General features: G+C 39.9%; 1 protein-coding gene across 1 annotated transcript in view; it reads left to right on the top strand.

The window, feature by feature from the left end:
- The first annotated feature begins 230 nt into the window (after window positions 1-230).
- Window positions 231-20,988, top strand: part of LOC104027433 (ras-related protein Rab-10) — a 30,747-nt gene continuing 9,989 nt past the window's right edge. The window contains exons 1-4 of the mRNA XM_075705785.1: window positions 231-393; window positions 6,491-6,551; window positions 7,634-7,772; window positions 16,120-16,209. Coding sequence (XP_075561900.1) covers window positions 231-393; window positions 6,491-6,551; window positions 7,634-7,772; window positions 16,120-16,209 — 453 coding nt within the window. The remainder of the gene's footprint in view (window positions 394-6,490; window positions 6,552-7,633; window positions 7,773-16,119; window positions 16,210-20,988) is intronic.

The following is a 20,988-nucleotide window of genomic DNA, read 5'->3' as shown; positions in this document are numbered from 1 at the left end:
CCCCCCGCCCCCCCAGCCCGCTCCCCCTCAGCCGCCGCTCCCCGGCAGCATCCGGGGCTCCGCTCGGCCCGTCCCACCTGTGCGGGGCGGGGGCCGGCGGGCGGCGGCCCCGCAGGCGCCGGCGGGGGTGGCGCCCGGCCGCCGGGCCCCCCCCAAAACCGCGGGCGGGGGCGGCCCCCGTCCCGCCCCGCCTCACCCCGGCCCGGCCCGGCCGGCACTCGGCGCCCGCCATGGCGGGGCTGGGGCAGGGCGGTGCGGGGAAGCCGCCGCTGCTGGTGAAAATCGTGATGGCCGGGGAGTCCTGCGTGGGGAAGACCTCCATCGTGCGGAGGTACACGGAGCCCGGCTCGCCGCCCGCCGGCGCTCCCACCTCCTCCTACTTGGCCACGATCGGTGAGTGACCGCGGGCCGGGGGGGCCCCCCGGGCAGCCGGCCCTGCCGCCGCTCTCCCGCAGCCCCCGGGCTGGCACCTGCCCGCCGCGCCGGGCGCACCCGGCCTGCCGCCCCTCAGCGCCCGCCAGCCCGCCCCACGGCCCCGCCGCAGCCCTCGGCGGAGCGGGGCCCCGCCGGGCGGCTCTGCGGGCACGCCCGCCGCAGGCCCCGGGGGGCTGGCGTGTGTCCCGGCGGGGCCGGCAGGCGCCCGGCCGCCCGCTTCGCGCCCTCTCCTCCTCCTTTCCGCCCTCCCCGGCTGCGCCTCACGCCCCCGGGCCGCGGGTGCACGTTTCGAGCACGGCCTTGCCGGCACTGACAGCTCGGCGCTGCCGGCCCTGGAGAGGTCAGGCCTCCCTCCGTTAGAGTGCCGGGGCTGCGCAGCCACCTCTAGCGACTCCAGCCTTTGCGGAGGTTTGCCAGGGCGTCAGGAAACGTGTCACCTCCGCTCCAGAACCGCTTTGTGCCAGCTGTTACGATGTCCTTGCTGTTTGTCTGGGGCATTCCTAACCTACTCTTTTTCTTTAAATGGATGAAGACAGCTTGTTTCTTACTGCCCACGACTGCAGACGGAGGCCCTGTTGCTGTACGCTGGTGTGGGTGCAGAGAAAACTGCATCTACCTCAAAGAGCTGTCCGCCATCGGTCGAACGCCCAGTGCCTCCATCTGTCCTGCTAGAAAGGGATTTAACTTCGTGCTAATAATTTTACCGCCACAGAGTCAAGATACCGTCTACTGTAGGTAGCCACGTGTGTGATTATTAAAGCAGAGCCATTGCTGCGATGGAAATAATTAGCCCAGCCAGACCAAAGTGGTTTTGTGCTGCACCACCATGCTGCCTTCCCCAGCACCTCTGCAGGTGGGGGGTGATGGGGAACTCCCCGCTGCCGTGGTGCGCCAGCCCCACGGTGCTACGGGGAACGGCAGGATGCCTGTCCACATGCTGAAACCGGGGTCGTCAGCATGAAAACGTGTAACGTGGATGCAGTAGTTTGATTTTTCTGTGGAGATTTTCCCAATATCTGATGGGGAAATTTTCATTTTTAAAAGTTTGCGTGTGTGTAAGAATTTTTTTTCATATTCTGTGCTCTTGACGAGAAAGTTAAAGTGTGCACAAGAAGTAGTGTGTTCCTGCATTTGGAATATGCCTGGCTCTTTTATACATTTTTTCAGTGTGGGAGGAGTTGGCTTAACTGAGTAAATAACAGCTAGTAGCTGTGGCAGCAGTTGGTCCAGGGAATACTTAAAGCAGGTGAGATGATTTGGCCTGCCCATATGAGAATGGCAACGGCTGAACTTAAACCACTTTTCATTTTCTTGCCCATTCTTGCAAAGCAGCTTCTGAAACGAACACGAACAAAAAGGGAAGAACGCAACTAGCGGTAAAGGTGTGAAATTGGTCCTTCTAACAGGCAGCTTGTTACTTAGCAAGGAGTCCCAAAGAATGGCCGTGAAAATAAACATCAGCTTTATTGATGCTTTTTATATTGGAACATAGATTCCTGACCGTGAGGGTATTATTTTGAGACACAATTTCTTTTAATTCAGTCCACTGTAGAATCAAAAACTCTTGTATGGTGATGATATTAAGAATATATTTTCCAAGTTGAAATAGTTGAAGGAGTACTTAAGATAAAAGAGTTTTGTGACAGTTATGGACTGAGATTAACCTTAAGAGTTTTATTACTGTTCCTGAAACCTTTTCTTGAGAGATTTAAAAACTTTTTAAAGAAATGTTTATCTGAAATGAAAATGAATCATCCAAATGTGGTATTTGTTACCTGGAAGTGATTTTAAAGTTATTTCTGAAATACTGTGTTCCACATAATTCCATTTTAGGAGCTTAGACTTTTAAAATGACTGGGATTGAGTGATGGCTTCTGAAAGAGTAATGTTGGAAGTGGAAGTTCCCTTTTCAGGAAGACAGCTACAACCAAGAGCATGGCCTATTGGTCATGGCCCATAACAGTGTAAAGGAAGAAGACACAATGCAGTGTTTTTTCTGTTCATGATGTCTTCTCCCTCTTTGTTGACATCACCAAGTCAGATAACTGTTTTCATCCGGATGCCTGTTTTCATACAAGCTCAGTCAAATGATCTGTCATGCAGCCTATTGAATGCTCATCTGATGTTAATTGATTTTTCACCCTACCTGTCCAGCTGGAATGGTGATTTGAGTAGAGGGAAGACTATCCAGGTTGTGCAGTCTCTCAGCCATCTGCGTTCCTTGCAAAATCATGTGCCACCACCTTTCTTAGTGGCAAAGGGTTGTAGGCACAGAAGTTAAAAGGTTGATGAAAGTCTCATTTCTGTATCATCATGAATCACAGGATTGCGTTACTAGGAAAAATCCTAATGTTATTGCAGGGGGGGAAGAAAAAACCCCAAGCATTTTGTAGTAGGCTCCAGTCATAGTGAACTTTTCTAAAATTGTATATTGGGGGGGGGGGGGGGGGGGAACAGGGAAGGCATCCACAGTAAATTTTCTTTGAAAGCTTTTTATGCAGCACTTAAACACTCAAGGCTGGGTGCCCTTCCTCCTCTTCAATTACACAGTTTGGGTAAATTATAAGCAGTTATAGTTTTCCAATTAAACTTATACGCATCATAAGGCAGATGCATTGTATTATGAATAGACTATAAAGAATAAATGTTTTTGTTTAAACAATGGCATTGCATATAAAGCCATAGAGAAAGTTTATGAACAAAAAACCCCCTTGTACACGAGTGAACAGGACTGTGATCTCACAGTCTGTGAGGTTGTTATTTTGCTGTATTACGGTGGCTGTGATCCCACAGCACACATTTTCTGTGAGAAACATTTCTGTAGAGGTGTGAGTCCTCCCAAATCTGTTATGGCTGAGAGTGGTGCTAGTCCCACTTCAGGATTAAAAAAAAAAAAGGCTAATTTTGTTTTGACTTTTTCCTCAAAAAGAAACTTTTGCTTTTTAATGCCTATATTTAAAAAAAATATATATTGAAAGCAAAGTTGCAAATTCAAGTGATTTAATGTGTGATGAATAAGAGAACTGGCTCTGAAGTCTGTGGACGTTCCCTGATATGCACTTTTAGAAGGAAATAAAGTAGAGTTAATCAACAAAACTGAATCATATTGAAGGTAAACATGTCCTGTGTTAACAACACTAATAGTAATTTTTTTTTTTTTCCTTAATGTCACGATTTTTTGTCACTCTTACTTTCCTAGCAAACCATCTTACCCCATGAGTTGCTTTTCTTACCTAAGCAGTAACTATTGGTACTTGTGACTGCTCAGATACCATTCCACTTCAGATATTCCTTGACGTGTACAGGAAAAGAGTCTGATTCAAGTAATACACCAACAGCTAGGAAGGGTTAAGTAGGAGTAAGATGGTGGAACCTCAACCCACAACATCTCGCTGGGCGCTTGCCCAGCTTGGGCACAGAAGTGGATACCAACTGCTTCCCTGTTTCCAGAGTTGAGGATGCTGTACGGCAGTAAGTGGGCTAGGAAGAACCTGCACCTCGACATGTACCACCTTCTGTCCATGCTATCGCTGTTGCATCCTGCCAAGCTGCTCAAACTCACGTTTTCTCTGGATAGACGTATTTTTTTTGAGCCTTTTATATCAGGAACTTGCCAGCTGTATTGGGGTGAAAAACGTGTGGTAATTTTCTAGGCCAGCTGCAAAAGACCTCTTTGAAGAGGACTTTTGCAGATGGCCAAAGACTATTTTATAGATATTGAGGGAAGAGAAAGGTAATTCACAGCTGAATCCCCCTGTGGCTGAGTATTTTGATGCTTTTTAGACCTAATTTGTCTTTAAGGTGCCTCAGTCCTAATATGGGCATATTTATTATTTGGAATATAAAGAAAATAAATTAATCTCATGGCTATAAAACTTGGAAATAACAACCAGAATTTGAAGTTGTACCCAGCATACTCCTCCTTGTTTTTCTTTGACAGCTTAAAAGAAGCAAGTACAAGCTGTTGCATTCAAATAACATTTATCTCAAGAGCGGTAATCAATGCTCGTTTTGTTATGTTGATCATGTTGTATAATACATGGGCCTAAAAGCATCTGAAATCTGTGAGCTGTCTTTGGCATTATATTTCTCATTTTTCTTTTCTGTCTTTCCAATTTGCTAAGTTTGCTGGAAATTTCATATAAAGACATGAACAATTCATGCATGCAGAACATATTGACTTCTGTTTTTCACTAACATTCATTGACCTTTTAGGTCAATAAATTTTGAAGTTGACTTAAAAAGTCAATAAGTCTTATTTTAATTTAGATTAAGTTTTAGTCTGATTCAGCACTCTGCTTCCCTTTTTATAAATAAAAAAAAAAAGCTTATAGCAATTTATTATTAAAATGTATGTCAACAAAGAACTGTTTCCTGTAGGTCTGGGAATCCCTGGCTGGGTTATAATTTTTTGCTGCATTCCCAATGCACCATTTGAAAGTGACATTCCAGCCTCCCAGTGCATACTCTGTCCCTCTCAACTGCTCTAACATCAATTGTAGGAAGTGATACAGATAATTAAACAATACCATGTGAATTTCAGGAGCAAATGTTTTCCATCATGTTGGAATTTCACCTTACATGAGCAAATTTGACTTAAATTACATTTTCATCTGACATTATTAATTCCATCAAGGAAGCTTTGTGTAATATTAATTACAGATACCAATTATATTATTTCATCTTTCCTTTCCATTGGAGCTTCAATAAAAATTCATTAAGTGAGGGACATGATTATCATAATAATTTTAAAAATCCACCTAAACTCTTTTACCACATACACACACAAATGTTAATAGCATTGGAACCATGCATGTGAGAGTGTACTTGTCAAAGTTTTGTGCACAATACATCCATCAGTAAAAAGGAAGGGAGCATTTCCTCTATCACATTTTTGATTTACTGCCATGGATGCTTTCCTTTGATAAAGTAATTTGGCAGACAGGTTCTTACAGAAATCAGTGCAGTGGTATTATTAATTTAAAATTTTTGTGCTTTTTCATTCTGTATAGTTCTTTCAAATGACATTACTACTGGTGAAAAGCCACTCTGAAGTCATGTTAAGTAGCCATATTTTGACCATAAGGAATTTGACCATGCAGTATGGCCAGCTGTCGCAATGTCACCTTAACTTCACTTTATATAATTGACAAAAATAGCCTTATTGATTTTCAGTGGGAAAAAATGAACAGAGAAATTACCAAACAGTATTTCAAATTTCAGCAATATTCTAGTATTAAGATTGGAGCTTCAACAGCCCATATATGCAGGTGTCATCTATCACATTTGGAGTACTAATTTGATAATATAATAAAGGAAAACACTATAAATTATAAGGAAAGTATCTTTGAGGAAAGATCTGTAGTGTGTGTAGAGGCAACATTCTGCACTGATTTCAAGTGCTAATGCTTGATTTTAGCATTAGCACTCTGGATCTGGGATATACAGTGATTAAAGCTGTAGAGACGATCCTCTTCATTTTGAATGAAATCCAGCATATGTTTGTCTTTGCATTTAACTAGTCCAGCTAATTCCTATTCCTGTTCATGTAACCCTAGATTTTTTTTTTTTTAGGGATTTGGAAGTAAGGACAGAAACATGGTGTTGCGCATGTGACAGCTTTGTAAGCGTTTCTACCTCCCCATTGCTGTTGTGATGAAACTGGACACAACTGAAATCACCAGTATATTTGCCAAGTATTACTGTGCATAGGCCATGAAACTGCTGTCATGTCACTTGCCTGTTCACGGAAACACCTACGTGTAGTTTCAGAGTATCTGCACCTTTGCTTTGACCTGCCCCTCCATTGCTTTGTATTGGCATTGCTTTGTATTGTATTTGTGTAATGTATTGGCACATAGTTGTTTTCACCATTGAATAATTTCCTTTTACAACTTCCACTTTGAATGTATATGGTTGGCTAGTTATTCTTTGTTTGATACAGTTCCTTTTCACTTTCTGTTCAAAATTGCATGATAACTAGAGCTAAGATACAATCTTCAAAGCGAATCCATGTTATTATGAGAAATGTTACAGATTTTCTTCTTTCTTCTAGGCATTGATTTTAAAGTAAAGCCAGTAATGTTTAATGATACAAGAGTGAAACTTCAAATATGGTAAGTTTTAATTTATATCACAAATGAGAGCCAACTAAATTACATTGCAGCATGAAAAAATCTCATCTGCTTTTAATTGTGTGTCTTCCTAAAGTGCAGTTGTTCCTACTAGGTCATTTTAAAATTTGAATTTGGCCTAGGGGAGCATACTTTTTGCAGCAACCTAATATAAGTTAAAAAGAGGTTGCTTTAACATTGTTAGCTTGCAGCATACAACCAATGCAGATCTACAATCCATAGTAAGTATATTTAATTGTATAGGAACATTGAGGGAAGTGACAAAGCAAGAAAATTTTACATTTTATTACCCATCAAATGCATGTTCAAAAGGGTCACCGAGAGAAAGCTAGTAAAATGAATCTTTGGGAACCTACACTCTATTGTTTGTTTCTGAACTTTTTCGAAAGGCTGTGTAGGGCTACTGACAGCCATCTCTCCAGGCATCCAATACTGAAGGTTTTCTATATTTAGCAGTATTTAACTTCTCAAGGAGTAACTCTGTACATGAATTACCTGACTGGTATTAGATCTGCAGTTATTCCATCTTAGGTTTTAATACAAAAGTCTTGGAGGCTTGTTTGCAGCTTTCTTAAGGCATAGTTATGTGTAGGAGTCTATGCATCACTGTATTTTATGGCTTTTTTCCAGAACCTACCTTCCATCTAAACCAGCTTACTGTCTGTGTCACAGTTTACAAAGGGCTTGTCAAAATATGGGATGTCATCTGACTCCTGCAGTGCTTCTACCCAGATTTTTTTTTATCACCTGAGTTGTACTGATCTTAATGATTATGTGTATAAAGAAGCAGTGGTGGGCTTGAAGTTACACTCAGGCTTCAACCACTGGTTTAGCTTCCCTAGGAGGGCTGCATTATTCAGAATAAATTTCCAGTGTATTTCTTTGCTGTATCTGGCACCCAGATTTTCTCTCATCCTTGTATTTTCTTGTTCCTTTCCTGTTAGGGTACACCATTCAAAATTTGGACAATACTCCTTAAAATAAGGTGATTTGTCTTGGGGGTTCTGCAGTTTGATGATCTTTTATTTGTTTGTGTGTGTGTGATTTCTTACAATTTCTTTCAGGGATACTGCTGGCCAGGAACGATTCCATACACTTAGTACTAGCTATTTTCGTGGCGCACAAGGCTTTGTTCTTGTATATGACATCACAAATCTGGACAGTTTTCAAAGTATAGCAAGCTGGATGAAAGACATACATGAGGTAAATATATCTATCTGTGGTTCATCTCTTAATGAAGGCAGTTAATGAGTTACTGCAGTTAATGTTTTAAATGACTGCATGAGATTGATTCTTGTTCCTTAAGCTGTATGTTTCTAATCAGAATTTCCTACATTTAACTTAGCATACAGTATGATAGGAGAATTACTGTTACCTGAAACTGGAATACAGTGTAGATTATCCAGGACAAGCCCATGGTGATGCGGGAGTGTTTTCTGAAGTACTTTTAAAACATAGCTTCCAATCCATTTTTGCGAATGCTGATTGATGGTGCTTTTGTCACTGGTGTGGCTACGCACAAGCCAATCTCCATGAGCTCATCCCAGGATTTTAATTGGCCTCCATGTCAAAATTCGATATCACAACCAGTGATTTCCGTTTCATAATTTCATTACTTTAGTGTAGTTACCTCATCCCAAGAACCAAAAGAAGCAAATCAAATTGAACATCCTCTTTGTCCTTGCTGGATATTCCCTTTGAGAGGATGGGTTCAGGAAGGAAGAACTGGGGGAGGAAAAGGAGAATCCCTTTCTGGTAGCAGTGAGCTGTTTGGTTAGCTCAGCTGCTTGTGGTACTGCAGCCAGAACACATGCTTTCATGTGACATAGGAAGTGATTTAACAGCACGTGGCTGGCAGATGGGGAGTGTGTTCCCACATCCCTTCCTGCTTCTGAACATTGGCTTCCACTGTGCTGCTTCTGGAGCTTGTCAGAGCCCTCTGAGGCTCACTCTGTCTTTCTAACGTCATAGAAAACTAACACGGCAAAACCAGTTTTCTGCTCCATCAGTGAGTTTAAGAGGTTCATAGCAAGGTCTGACAGTTATTGGAGTTGGCGCAAGATAAACAGGTAGGAGTGGAAAGGGCAGGAGAAGAACGTGTGGGAACAATGTGAGGGAGGAACCAGGGAGGGAGGAGTGGGCAAGCCCTTAGACATCAGATCATTCAGCTGCCTGTAACCTGTATCCTTTGTCTTTATTGCTAGGTCTCTCTTGATGTGTTCTCTGTTAGATAGAGGCAGGTCAGTTTTAGAATGGCGTATTTCAGTTGGAAGGGACCTACAACAATCATCTAGTCCAGCTGCCTGACCACTCCAGGGCTGACCAAAAGTTAAAGCATGTTATTAAGGGCATTGTCCAAATGCCTCTTAAACACTGACAGGCTTGGGGTACTGACCGCCTCTCTAGGAAGCTTGTTCCAGTGTTTGACCACCCTCTTGGTAAAGAAATGCTTCCTAATGTCCAGTCTAAACCTCCCCTGGTGCAGCTTTGAACCATTCCCACATGTCCTGTCACTGGATACAAGGGAGAAGAGATCAGCACCTCCCTCTCTACATCCCTCCTCAGGAAGTTGTAGAGAGCAATGAGATTGCCCTACGCAGTAACATGGAAGTTTGTAGTTAACATGCTTGTATAAATTAGTATGCTTGTGTAAAGATCCAAGCAAGATAGTGCTCTTTGTTGATTAAAATCAAGTAAACATTCAGGCAATTTTTGTAATACTCTGTGAATTGGTAGGAATACAACATGATGGATGGGAGAGTTCATCTTGGAAAGGGGGCTCAAAATAAAACCATCAAACGCATCCTTTTCTCTCCTCACAGCTTCAGTGTACGGATGAATTAATGAACTACACATGGTCATACATCCAGTAATATATACACAGGATATCTCATGCTCTTGGTAAAACATTATACTTAACATTACCTCAGTATTAAGAGCATTACTATGGTGACCTAGTACATCATTATCCTTGATGTTAGAGCCATCTTAAAAGTCTTAGTGGCGACAGAGCCTAACTTCAGTAATGTGTTACAAAGGAAATTTGATGATAGAATATTCTTACTGGCATGTCTGCACACATTTCAAACTAAGACGCATGTTTTATTACTTTAAGAACAGCATGTGCCCTTCTGTTAGGCAAACCGACAAAAGTCACAGCTAGATATGCCACTGGTTGCACAGTTTCGTGAATACCTAAGATTTAACTCAGCACACAGTATGATAGTAGGTTTATTGTTATCTGAAACTGAAAATGTAGATTATCCATATATATCAATTTTTGTATATATAACTATATATGCATATATCTATGTGTATAAATTTATATATAAAATAGTGATCTGTCATCACACTGCCTTCAAAGGGGTCATTTGTCCTGTCATCTTTAATTAGATCAACAGGATGGTTGATTCAGTGGGCTACAATGCACAACCCTAAACACAAAGAAAGTATCAGGACAGTATGGCTAGGGTGGAGGGAAGGATGGGACTAGCTCTTGTAGCCACCGTGCAGGCTTAGAGCTGCTTAAGTCAATCCGGAAGTCACACCTGCACAAGCCTGCTTTCTGTTTGTGACCCTTAAAAGCTTTCGTGTAAACATACTCAAGCTATTAATATTTAGATTGTTTAATCTTGACCCCTGAAGGTACTTTGTTAGTTTAAAATTTAAAAAATGGGAAAATACTCAATTTAAAACAATTTCTGGGAATGTAAACTGCATGATTGATTGTACCAATCTCAAAACTAGCAATTAGTGAGTGTTGTAATAGAGCTAGATAATAATAAAAAATTTAATTTAGTCCTAGTAGGATATCAATTTCTGAAGTGTCTTGGTGAAAATATATGGGGCCATTCATTGCAAAAGAAGTGTTTTTAAGCAATAACTGTTAAAAACCAGGGCATTTCATGGAAATTAATTACTTACTGGAGGTTGGTGACATTCCCTGCATTTACTTTGGTCTGTGAATGCAAACTCCCCACAAATGCCCAGTATCAAAGTGGCTTTTGCTATAGTGCCCTTTAAAATATGCAAGTGTAGAAAAATTAAATAAAATTTAAAAAGGGAAACAGACACAGGCTTCATTAACACCAGACTAATAGGTAATGTAAAGCTTGCACCTGAACCAATCAAACAGGATTTTTTGAGACAATTCAGTTATTACATTGCGCTTTCATTTTTTAATTCTTTGTACATAGAGATTTTAAACAGAAAGCTTTTTAAAAATCTGTTCAGTGTGCTAAGCCATTTTTACAACAGTCGAAAATAACAATCTAAGCAATTTAGCATTCCTAAAAACTCCATTGATTTTATAAAAACTGGCCAGTCAGTGCTATTACAATCAGATTACCAGTAATGTTGTCATTGTATTTCAATTAGTTAAAGTGCGGAATACAGCAACTTTCCTATTAAAAATGACTTATTGTTCAAGGAAGTTCAAGACACAAATATGCTGCCTTATCTGTATTGTTGTAAAATTTGTATTCAGAACCAGAGGAAACTAAGTAATATGACTACTTAAATGCTTACTAGAAAAATATACTCACAGATTAGTGTCTTAGGACATTATTGGCAAATCCAGTACCAGTATACTGGATTTGTCATGCACTCATTAGGAGCATGATAATTGCAGGAAAATTACTTTAGAACCTGAAACCATTCTTTATTTGTAGGATTGCAGGTCATGTCCAATTTATTAAGGTGGTGTTCTTGTCTGCTGACATGGCTTTTAGCTATTGTATGCAGCTGTTCTGAAAGGCTGATTCTGTTTGTCCTTTAAAAATTAAATACAAGTAACTGTGTACCAAATCCATTTGGAGAAAACAGTTCTTTCCAGGATGTTTGGAACAAGATTCCAGGTAATGTATTGGCAAAAAGTCCCTCACAATAGAGTGTCAGATGCTCAAACAGATGCCCAGAGAGGATCTGGAGATACTTAAAAATCAATTCAACAGGGCCTTCAGCAACCTGACCTGACTTTGAAGTTGGCCCAACTTCGAGCAGGGGCTTAGACCTAATGACTTCCAGAAGTCCTTGCCAACCTAAATTACTCCATGATTCATGCATGGCATCTGGGTCTCCAAAAACTTTTGACATAGACAGTAGGTCCGATTTTTCTCTTAAATACGTTGGACTGGTTTTCATTGTGCTAGTCTCCTGGTGTGGCCATAAAGGTGGCATTACCAGTTCCTAACAATTATCTTCATGCTGGAAATCCTCTGCTAGCACAGAATTTTCTGCATGGGGAAGATAAATTCATTTTCTCATGCAGTAGCAAGTCTTGGTGACAGAATTTAGTGTTCTTGGAATACATTAGCTTTCTGTTTGTACTACCTGAAGAAGTGACCCCTCAGCCAGGATATGAAATGTATGGGTGTGCGGGGTTACTGCCATTTTTGCATAGTGCCCTTCTCCAGTTCTGTTCATTTGATGCATCTGAGAGTTGGGATACTGGAATGTCTTTCAGTGTTTCTGCATCATACTTAAATAAAAACAGCACAGCAAACTGCTTTACAAATGTAAATTAGTTTGGCTTCAAACTCTTCTGAGGTTTTTCTTCCTCAGATGGGAAAGCTTGATGTCAAAAGGATCAAATTGTTCCAGTTCATAGATGGGTTTGTTGTTATGGCTCTGATTAGAACTGAAAATTCTTGTTCTTGTCACTTTACTAAATTGGTTTCTCTCTAATCCCAGATTGTTTTCAGGATAAATTGGTTTATATCTAGTTGTGTCTAAGTTTACTAATAGACAAATTCTATCATTTATCTATTTCCACTGAAGTCCTGGAAACTAGACAAACTGAGGTCATAAGGTGGCACTTAGAAAAATGTATGGAAAGAGATATGTATGGGAATCATAATATGAACACTGCCCATGTGATGCTGTCAAAGAGACTATGAGGGCAATGTATTCCTAACAAAGTACTCTTCATTAATACAAAGGGTAAGTTTCTAGTGTCATTTGTCTAGTGAGTAGGAAGAAGAAACTTCCCAGCTTTATGGCCTTCCCCAGCTCTGCCTTCATTTTGCTGCATGATGATGTGTATCCTCTTCAGATCTGAAAAATTATATTAGCGCTACATTTCTTCGTCAAATACAAACTAATCAAGTATTACCATAGTGTATTTATCACATATGGTTTCTCGATTTCACTGTTTGGACCTACAAACTACTGTTCCCTTTTCAAACTGTAATCCATGAGTATCAAAGTCATGCAGCCCTCTGCACAGCTACACCCTGGAAATGTGGTGGAGGGACAAGGTGGCGGTTCTTTAAGATCTATGACTGCATACATAGCTTTATGCAAGAAGGAATCTACATGAGCTGGTAATCACAGTTAGTTTGCTGCAGGGGAGGTTGAGGTCCGTCATTCACGGTAGGGTCTGTGCTCACCATTTAAAAAGCGAAGGGATAGTTTCTTCCAATAACCTGTAAGTACAAATGTGACGTAGTTCTCTTTCAGTAAGGGTGTCTCTGCTGCTGTCGATACTCACATGAGTTCACAGCACCTCTGTGAAATAGTTTCCCTGCAAAATGAGAACCACTGCAAAAAAAACCCCTAACATTTAAAAAAAAAAAAAAACGAATTACATACAAAAGGGATGAGCAAGGTATCTTCCCTTTTGCATTTTTGACTTCTGTTAATAGTCACATAGTCAAGCAGCGAGTTGGGTATTTACCTTGTTGGGTGCACAGGCTAGGTGAAAGTTGAGCAGTCGGGTAATTAGTGAAGGGCACGGATGGATGGCTCCTATCAGAGTAGGCTGCTAAAGCACACCATGGTAGTACGGTGCGAGAGTCCAGTGTTCCGAGTCCGGTCCGTGGCACCGCTGCCTTTGAGGCTCTGGCGCTGCTCCCTCCTGTGGCCAGCGATCTCAGCAGCCTGGCTCCTGCTGCTGCTGGATCCAGCTGCCAGGGAATCCAGTGGGGCAAAAACCTTTTTGCCAAACCCTGATGACTCCAAGCTCTGCCAAACACTTCAGAAAACTTGGTCAGTCTCAATAAATCTCTCGGCTTCAATTTTTTGAGAGAAATGTAGTGCTGGTATTTCCTTTTTGGACATTTAAAAAAAAAAAAAAACAAACAAAAACAGGCTAGGTTTTCTCCAAGTTCAGATTATTTTAAGTTTCAGTAAAAAGTGAACTTTGAAATGTTAAAACCAGAAGAAAAACTAGAGAGAGTGAACCAAAAATCTGAATGTATTTTTGAGATACCAAAGCAAAACACTTTTTTTTTTTTACTTCTCAAAAAAACAATTTCCTTTTTACCTTGATGAAATTGATGAAATTTTTAATAGTATTTTTCCATGACACAGGAAAAAAATGTTTCCTGACTCTATTAGCTTAGTCAGTGCTGACTTGCATAATAGCATCTTAACAACTGTAAAATAACCATCCTCTTTTTAGCTACAGATTTTGCATTTGGAAAGCTTATTCCTGAGCTATAAATACACAGTGAGCTTTTGGAAGCACTGAAGAGCCATATTTTTGGCTAATTCAAATCAGTGTACCTCTGCAGTTTTTATGCCAACTGAGCACATGGTCAAACTTCTGCCTAGTCATATTGACTTAATTTTTTAAGACTTCATCTACATAATCAGTTTTCAGAATTTAAAGTGGATGCCATTTTGGTGTATAGTCTTTAGTTTTCTAAAAACAAGAAACTGCAAGATACCATCTTTAAAAAGAAGTAGTTTCAGTGCTTTGGTGGAGGATCCAGTCAAAGTGAAAATACATTATTACATTACATTGATGTAGAAATAATAGTTATTTGCTGAAATAAATACTTAGTGATTGGTAATAATGATAAATACTTACTGAAAGGCATGGCACCTCTGACCTCCTCTAAATTTTGTTATTATTTGAAGCTGTTTAGAAAGAACATTCCTATTGCAAAAATTTGTGCTGTTTGTACAGAAATAAAGTTACAGTTACAGGATGAATTTAATGGTTTTGTACATACAGTATGCAAGTATTTCCCATTGACCTTTTACTTCAGAGTAAAGTCAAATGTCACTTCAGCTACGTACAGTCCTCTTCCAAATAAAAAGTTGATTATGTGATGAGATTAAATTGTCTGTTTACTGTATTTTAGGGACTGATGTATGTGAGTTTATGTAGGAGAGCCATTGACCTTAATGAGTAAAGCTCCAATGCATTCTGAAACAGCCAACATTTTGGTCTATTAATCCAGGTTAGATTGATTCATTATTTTAGGCCTGTACTTTGTACTCTTATGTTGAGCTTACTTCATTTTAATACTACATTACCTTGAACATCAGTGGTGGGTATGAAATGAGATTAGCTGATGCTAAAATGAGAGTGGATTACAAAAAATGAAATAGAGTTCCTTAGTAATAAATTGTGCTTACTGCTCTACTCTTTAAATAAGACAACTTAGTTGTAAAAGTGCAAATAGACTAAAAATAATGATTCTCTCATCCTTTAATGAATAGAGGATTTTCTTTGCATTTCTCTGAAGAGAGGGACATGTATCCATGTGCATGCATGTGAGCTCTGGGGAAGAGGATTGTGTCTGATTTTTGTCTTATGGCAAAGTTATAAAAATTAAGACTTTGACAGAGATCAGAGATTCCATCAATGTCCTTGTAGAGAGACCTGCAGCCTGAGACCAGGCTTTTTGACTCCTCAAGAGAAGCTGTGTGAGCATATACTTTGAGAATATAAGCCATGGGATCAGACCATGTTAGTTTTAATTGTCTCTAGATTGAGACCCTCAGTTTCCTCCGTTTAAGCACCAAAAGTGGGCTTAAATATTAGAATTTTCACAACAAATGCCAGTTTTCAGTTTCCAGGTGTTGTTGCAGAACTGTTCCCTTTCCTTGTCATTATTCCAGTCATGTATAGTTACAATGGCTTATCTTAAAATAACACTGAGGTAAAGCACCCAGTGCATTTCACAGTCACCATGTACGTAGCTGGATTAGTGGAACGAAGGATGGAGACAAGGTCAAAAAGCTAGATTTTTCTTCCTTTTGAAATAAGTGAGGTTTTTAAATTTCACTTCATTAAAATCAAACGTTTATGTTGAGTTTGAACACTGTTAATGTAATTTTACTGTCTGTGTGCAAAAGTGAAGCACAGAGAGGTGATTTTTCAGGTGCAGCAAATTCCTTCCTTTTTACTTGTAAGTGCTGGATGTAGACCTGACTCATATGCTAATCCATGAACCCAGTACTTTAGGGAGGGCAGTGTCTGTGAATTCAGGGCATTTCCTGTCACTTTAAAGCCTCAAGGTGGAGCATTCATCAGAAGATGGTGCCCATGCACCATGTACTTCATACCTTATGAAAGGGGTTGGAAATTATGCCCTGCATTTGTAAGTGGCTTTTTTCTGCTCTTTGCAATCTTGTTGTTTTCCTCCAAATCCCAGTAACTGATGGAAAATATTTCCACATATGAAAAGGTCGGACAGAATTTAGCCTTTACTTTCAAGGAAATAAAGTGTTGAAGGTTAGTGTGAGCTGAAGGCGAAGGGCTTTTGTTGTTTGCTTTTTTCTTACTTGACACTTATTAATGCTGGTTCTCTTTCAGAAAGCAGGTGATGAAGTGGATGTAATACTGTTGGGCAACAAGTGTGATAAGGAGTCAGAACGTGTAGTACCAAAACAGAAAGGAGAAAAGGTATCATTGGTACTTTCTTTGGGTTCTCCTGAGTATCTTAGTGTGTGACTACAAGGTGTTACACTGAAAATGATAAAAAGTTCCTGAATTCCAAAAATTGTATTAGGAATTGCTCCAGAGGAACAGTTGTGGAGTTCTGGAGTGTTTGGTTTCTTTTAACATATGAGCTGAGATACATAAGTAACTCCTAGCTGATCTCTTTAGAATACTGATTTTTATTTTAAAGGTTAAAGTGCACTTTAAAAGTTTTAGGTGTTACAATAGAAATCTTGTATTTTGAGTTAAAACTAAAAATATTTTAGACTCTGCATTTTCAGAGTACTGTTTTAATGTGGAATACTAAGATATAATGCATAATACATTCTGCATCATTTTTCTGGTACCACCCATCATTGATTTTTTTTTTGCTACAGCCTGACTATAAAGAACTATTCTGGCAGCCTGTGCACAGTGATCTGCATTGTCTACTAATAGCCCTAAATAATGCTAGACAGATACATTTAGGGAACATCCAGTCCCCCCTAGATCTAACTGTGTATGTGTCATACAGCTGAGACTACAGTATAGTTTATACCTGCTGACCATGTGTAGGGGAAGAACTGGAGTTAAGTGGGGAGTGCTGTTTTAAAGGCGATGGCAAATTACTGTCGCTGAGAACCAATGAAGAAATCCAGGAGCCCTGCTATGGCAGAAGAAATTGTGATAGTGACTAAATGTTACAGGAGAGCATGTCCTCTATACCAGTAAATTTTGCAACTGTAAACTGTATGCATCTGTTGTCTGGAACTTGGAATGAACCCTTCTGTTATGCTTTCAGGCATGGTGAGTCAGGCAGGATGTCCTGTGTTTAAAGAAAAGAACACTCATAATTTCTTGCCAATTATATAATCCCAGATTAGGGAATGTTAAAAAATAGCATCACCTTTTCAACAGCATTAGAAATAGAAACTTTTGGAAGTTCGTTGTTCGTATGCAAGACACTTTTCAATGTTAATGTACTGTATCTGTGTACAAGGAAGAAGGTTGCTGAAAAATACATGTATACTCTCACTCAAAGAATGCACTGTCAGAAATCTGGAGTCACTGGATGCATGTGCACAAGAGGGCAGTAGTAGGGTTTTGCATATGGTATTAACTGTGACATTTTCTGACTTCTGTGTCCTTAACCATGCAATCAAAATTTCTCTTAATGTAGCATTTTCTTCAGAAACAAATCATTACCTCCTCACCAATGAGTCTGCTTTCTAGATTTCTCCTGTCTTTTGAGGCAAGGCAACTCTTCGGTTATACTATTTCTTCTTTTAATGTGATTTACAAACACTAAAGGATCTGACTGAACCAGATGAAGAAAGATTCCATTAGCAGAGAGTGAGCTAATAATTGTCTTCTCACTCCAAAGAAGAAAATATCCTTATTAAGAGGGGAAAATAGTTTGATACTAATTCTACCACATAATAATTCATACTTGCATATTTCATATTACCCTGTGAGTATGAGCTGTAAGTATTGTTCTGTTTAGAGTCTTGCAGAGAAGACCCCTAGGTTCCCTGAGAATCTTGTCATCTATGTTGGCATTTCTGTAACAATCTGTCATAAGTGAGTGGCCATTGTATGCCACTTCATAGACTAATTTAATGCTGGGAATTTTTTTGTTTGTTTTGGTTTGTAATTATATAATTTTGATCACTCAGAAATTGATATATTTAATTTTAACACTACGAAGTATTTTCTTGTATTAGTAGCTTTTTATTCACATTGAGAAAAGTTTGAACTCAACCTTCTTGGATTCTCCCCCCCCCCCCGCCCCCCCCAACATTATCTTTTTCTCTGAAAAATAAAAATGTTGAAGGTTATATGACTTGGTAGAATGTGGCTGGTTTTCTCCTATCAAATCCTTCTAACAGAAGGAGCCAAGTAAAATATTCTTCCTTTTTTTGCTTTTGCTGTCTTCATGTTCCTGACTTCAAAACTGATTTTAAGGGTACAAAACGGAAAAAAAATTCTGCACAGTTCTAGGAATATTTCAGACACATCTCTGATTCAACACTAAGAAATCATAGCAGCACTTTGCTAGGAAGTAGTATATTTTGAGGTAAAAGAAATGAACAATTGGAATTAAATTTCACCTTGGAAGAGATACTGGCATTATTTATTTTGTTATTGTATGTAAGATATGAGCTTATTTCACTCAAGATCTCCAAACTGTTCTCAAGGATAATATAAAATAACATTTCCCAATAGTATAGAATACTTCCCATAGGTTTGTAAATTTATTTAGGCATTTTATTTTATTTTATTTTATTTTAAAGTAACGTTTGAATGTGCCTTTCCAGTTTCTTTATGAGAGGGAGTAGCCAAAGCTGTGTTCATACTTCCAACTGCTTTAACACTGGACTGTTGCATTTTTCCATCTTTCTAGAGGACTTTGCAGCATGGTACCTATCTTTAAAAAAGGCAAGGAAGAGGGTTCAGGGAACTACAGTCAGTCAGCCTTGCTTCAGTCGGTGGAGGGATTGTGGAGCATGTTGTCATGCTTTTCCAAGGACATAAAGGACACAAAGATAATCTGGAGTAGTCAGCACAGGGCAAATTGTGCTTCACCACCCTGGTTGCCTTCTATGATGCCAGGAAATGACTGTGTTAACAAGGGAAGAGCGGTGGTTGTGATACATCTTGAATTTAATAAGGCTTTTGTCACCCTCTCCCATGGCATCCTCACTTGGAAGCTAGGAGATGTGGGCTGGACGAGTGGACCATTAGGTGGACTAAAAATTGGCTGGACTATCAGAGGCAAAGGGTAGCGATCGAAGGCTGTGTGTCTGGTTGTTAGCTAGTAATGAGGAGAGCACATCAGAGGTGTGTACTGGGGCTCACGTTGTTCAACATCTTCATCAGTGATCTGGCTGATGATACAAGGAGATTTGCATGTGACCTGAGGTTAAGGGGTGTGACTGGCACACTGAGTAGGAGAATACCAATTCTGTGGGACCTTGATAAACTTGAGAACTGGGCCAACAGAAACATCATGAAATCCAGTAAGCAGTGCAAAGATTTACACTGGGGATGGAATAATCCCAGGCATGAGTCGCTGCCCTGCTGCAAAGGACTGGTGGGTTACAATGAACACCAGCTTGCATATAAGTCAACAGTGTTCTCTCATTGCTTAAAAGCATGCTGGGCTGCATTAGAAGGATAATGGCTGGTAGATCTGGGGAGATTATTACCCGCTCTGCTTAGTGCTGGCAAGGCCACATGGAATATTGCGTCCCGCTTTGGCACTCTCATTTCAAGAAGGGTGTTGAGAAACTGCAAAGGGTCCAGCAGACAGCTACAAAGATGATTGGGGTCTATTACCAGTAATCCATGAGGAGAACTGAGGGAGCTGCGTAAGGAGGAGGCCAAGGAGCAGTTACTGGTCTACAGCAATTGAAGTGTAGTTAGAGGAATGACAGAAATAGACTCTTCTCAGTAGAGGCAGACAATAAAGCAAGGGGTGGCAGACACAAGTCCTGGCTTGAGAGGTTCGGGTTGGAGATAAGGAGAACCAGTTGCATTAGAAGGGTGATGTAGCCATGGAAGACGGTCCCATAAAGGTTATAGAATCTCCATCGTTGGCGGATTTCAAGACTTAGGTGGGCAAGGCTATGGCTGACCCTGTACTGTATGGGCAGTAGTCCCATTTCAAGTCGGGTTATCTTTCCAAATGATTTCTGTGATTCCATGATTAAAAGGTTTGTGTTCATCAGAGTTTGTGCGTAGGTAGCCTCTAGGAATCTACTACATGACACAAAAAAGTAAAAAAGGAATATTTAATAGTAGATTCTGTGTACTTTATAAGTTGCAAACCAGTGTTCTCCCCTTTACGAGACCAGTATTTTTTATTGCCTGTATTTTTCTTAAGGTACCATTATGCATCACTGTCATTGACATTTGCCAATAGTCATATGATCTTAACTTCCCGTAACAAGTTGCTGCAGTACCGAAAACAGTTCATAGCAGTCAGCTGGAGTTTTAGAATCCCTTATGAAGCAGTCTGTCTTAGGAAACAGTCCAGATCTCATCTTTATTTTTAAAATTACATGTTCTTATAGCATTTTGGAAAAGAAACCATTTTGCTTACTTTTTTTTTCTACCTTTAATAAAATCTTCATTGTATGTTGACTAAAACTTTGAAGTCCAATTCTTGTACCTTCATGCGTGCTTTTGGAGTTTTTGTAAAGCATTAATTTGTTACTTGTAGAGCTCATTGAAAGAAAACATACTGGCAACATTAGACTTTTTATCCTAATGAGGAGCCTTCCAGATAAATCATTAAGTGGTTAGTAATGATAGGATTTTCTGTATATTATAAGCAGTAGGGTATTTTCTTTGCCTGGGATCATATTCTCCAGATGTGTACCGAGAAGGGATCCATTGCAAAGGGAATAAATAGATTCTCCCACTGTGTTTTTCTGGCAGATGTTATTCCCACCTTGGCCACCTCCTTTGGGAGGCAATGATGCACCTGTTTTTCTCCATGTATTTAACTGTATAAATTAGAAAAAGTTTAGGACCTTAAAAAGCTATGGATTTTGTTGTTTGGTTTTTTTTTTCCCCTCATGCCAACATATCTCTAAGCTATCTGTAAGGGAAATACACTGGAAATGAGAGAACATGAGTAAATTAAACAAAATCAACCAATGTAAAAGCTACGCTGCCCTTTTCTTTGAAGTATTTTCTCTCTTCTTACCATAAAATATTTTCGCACACATATCTGTTCCTTCTTGCCTGTTATCTGTG

Source organism: Pelecanus crispus, chromosome 2 (assembly GCF_030463565.1).
Source record: "Pelecanus crispus isolate bPelCri1 chromosome 2, bPelCri1.pri, whole genome shotgun sequence".
NCBI lineage: Eukaryota > Metazoa > Chordata > Aves > Pelecaniformes > Pelecanidae > Pelecanus > Pelecanus crispus.
Note: the sequence above shows the minus strand (reverse complement) of the source record. Positions and strands in the feature narration are given on the sequence as shown.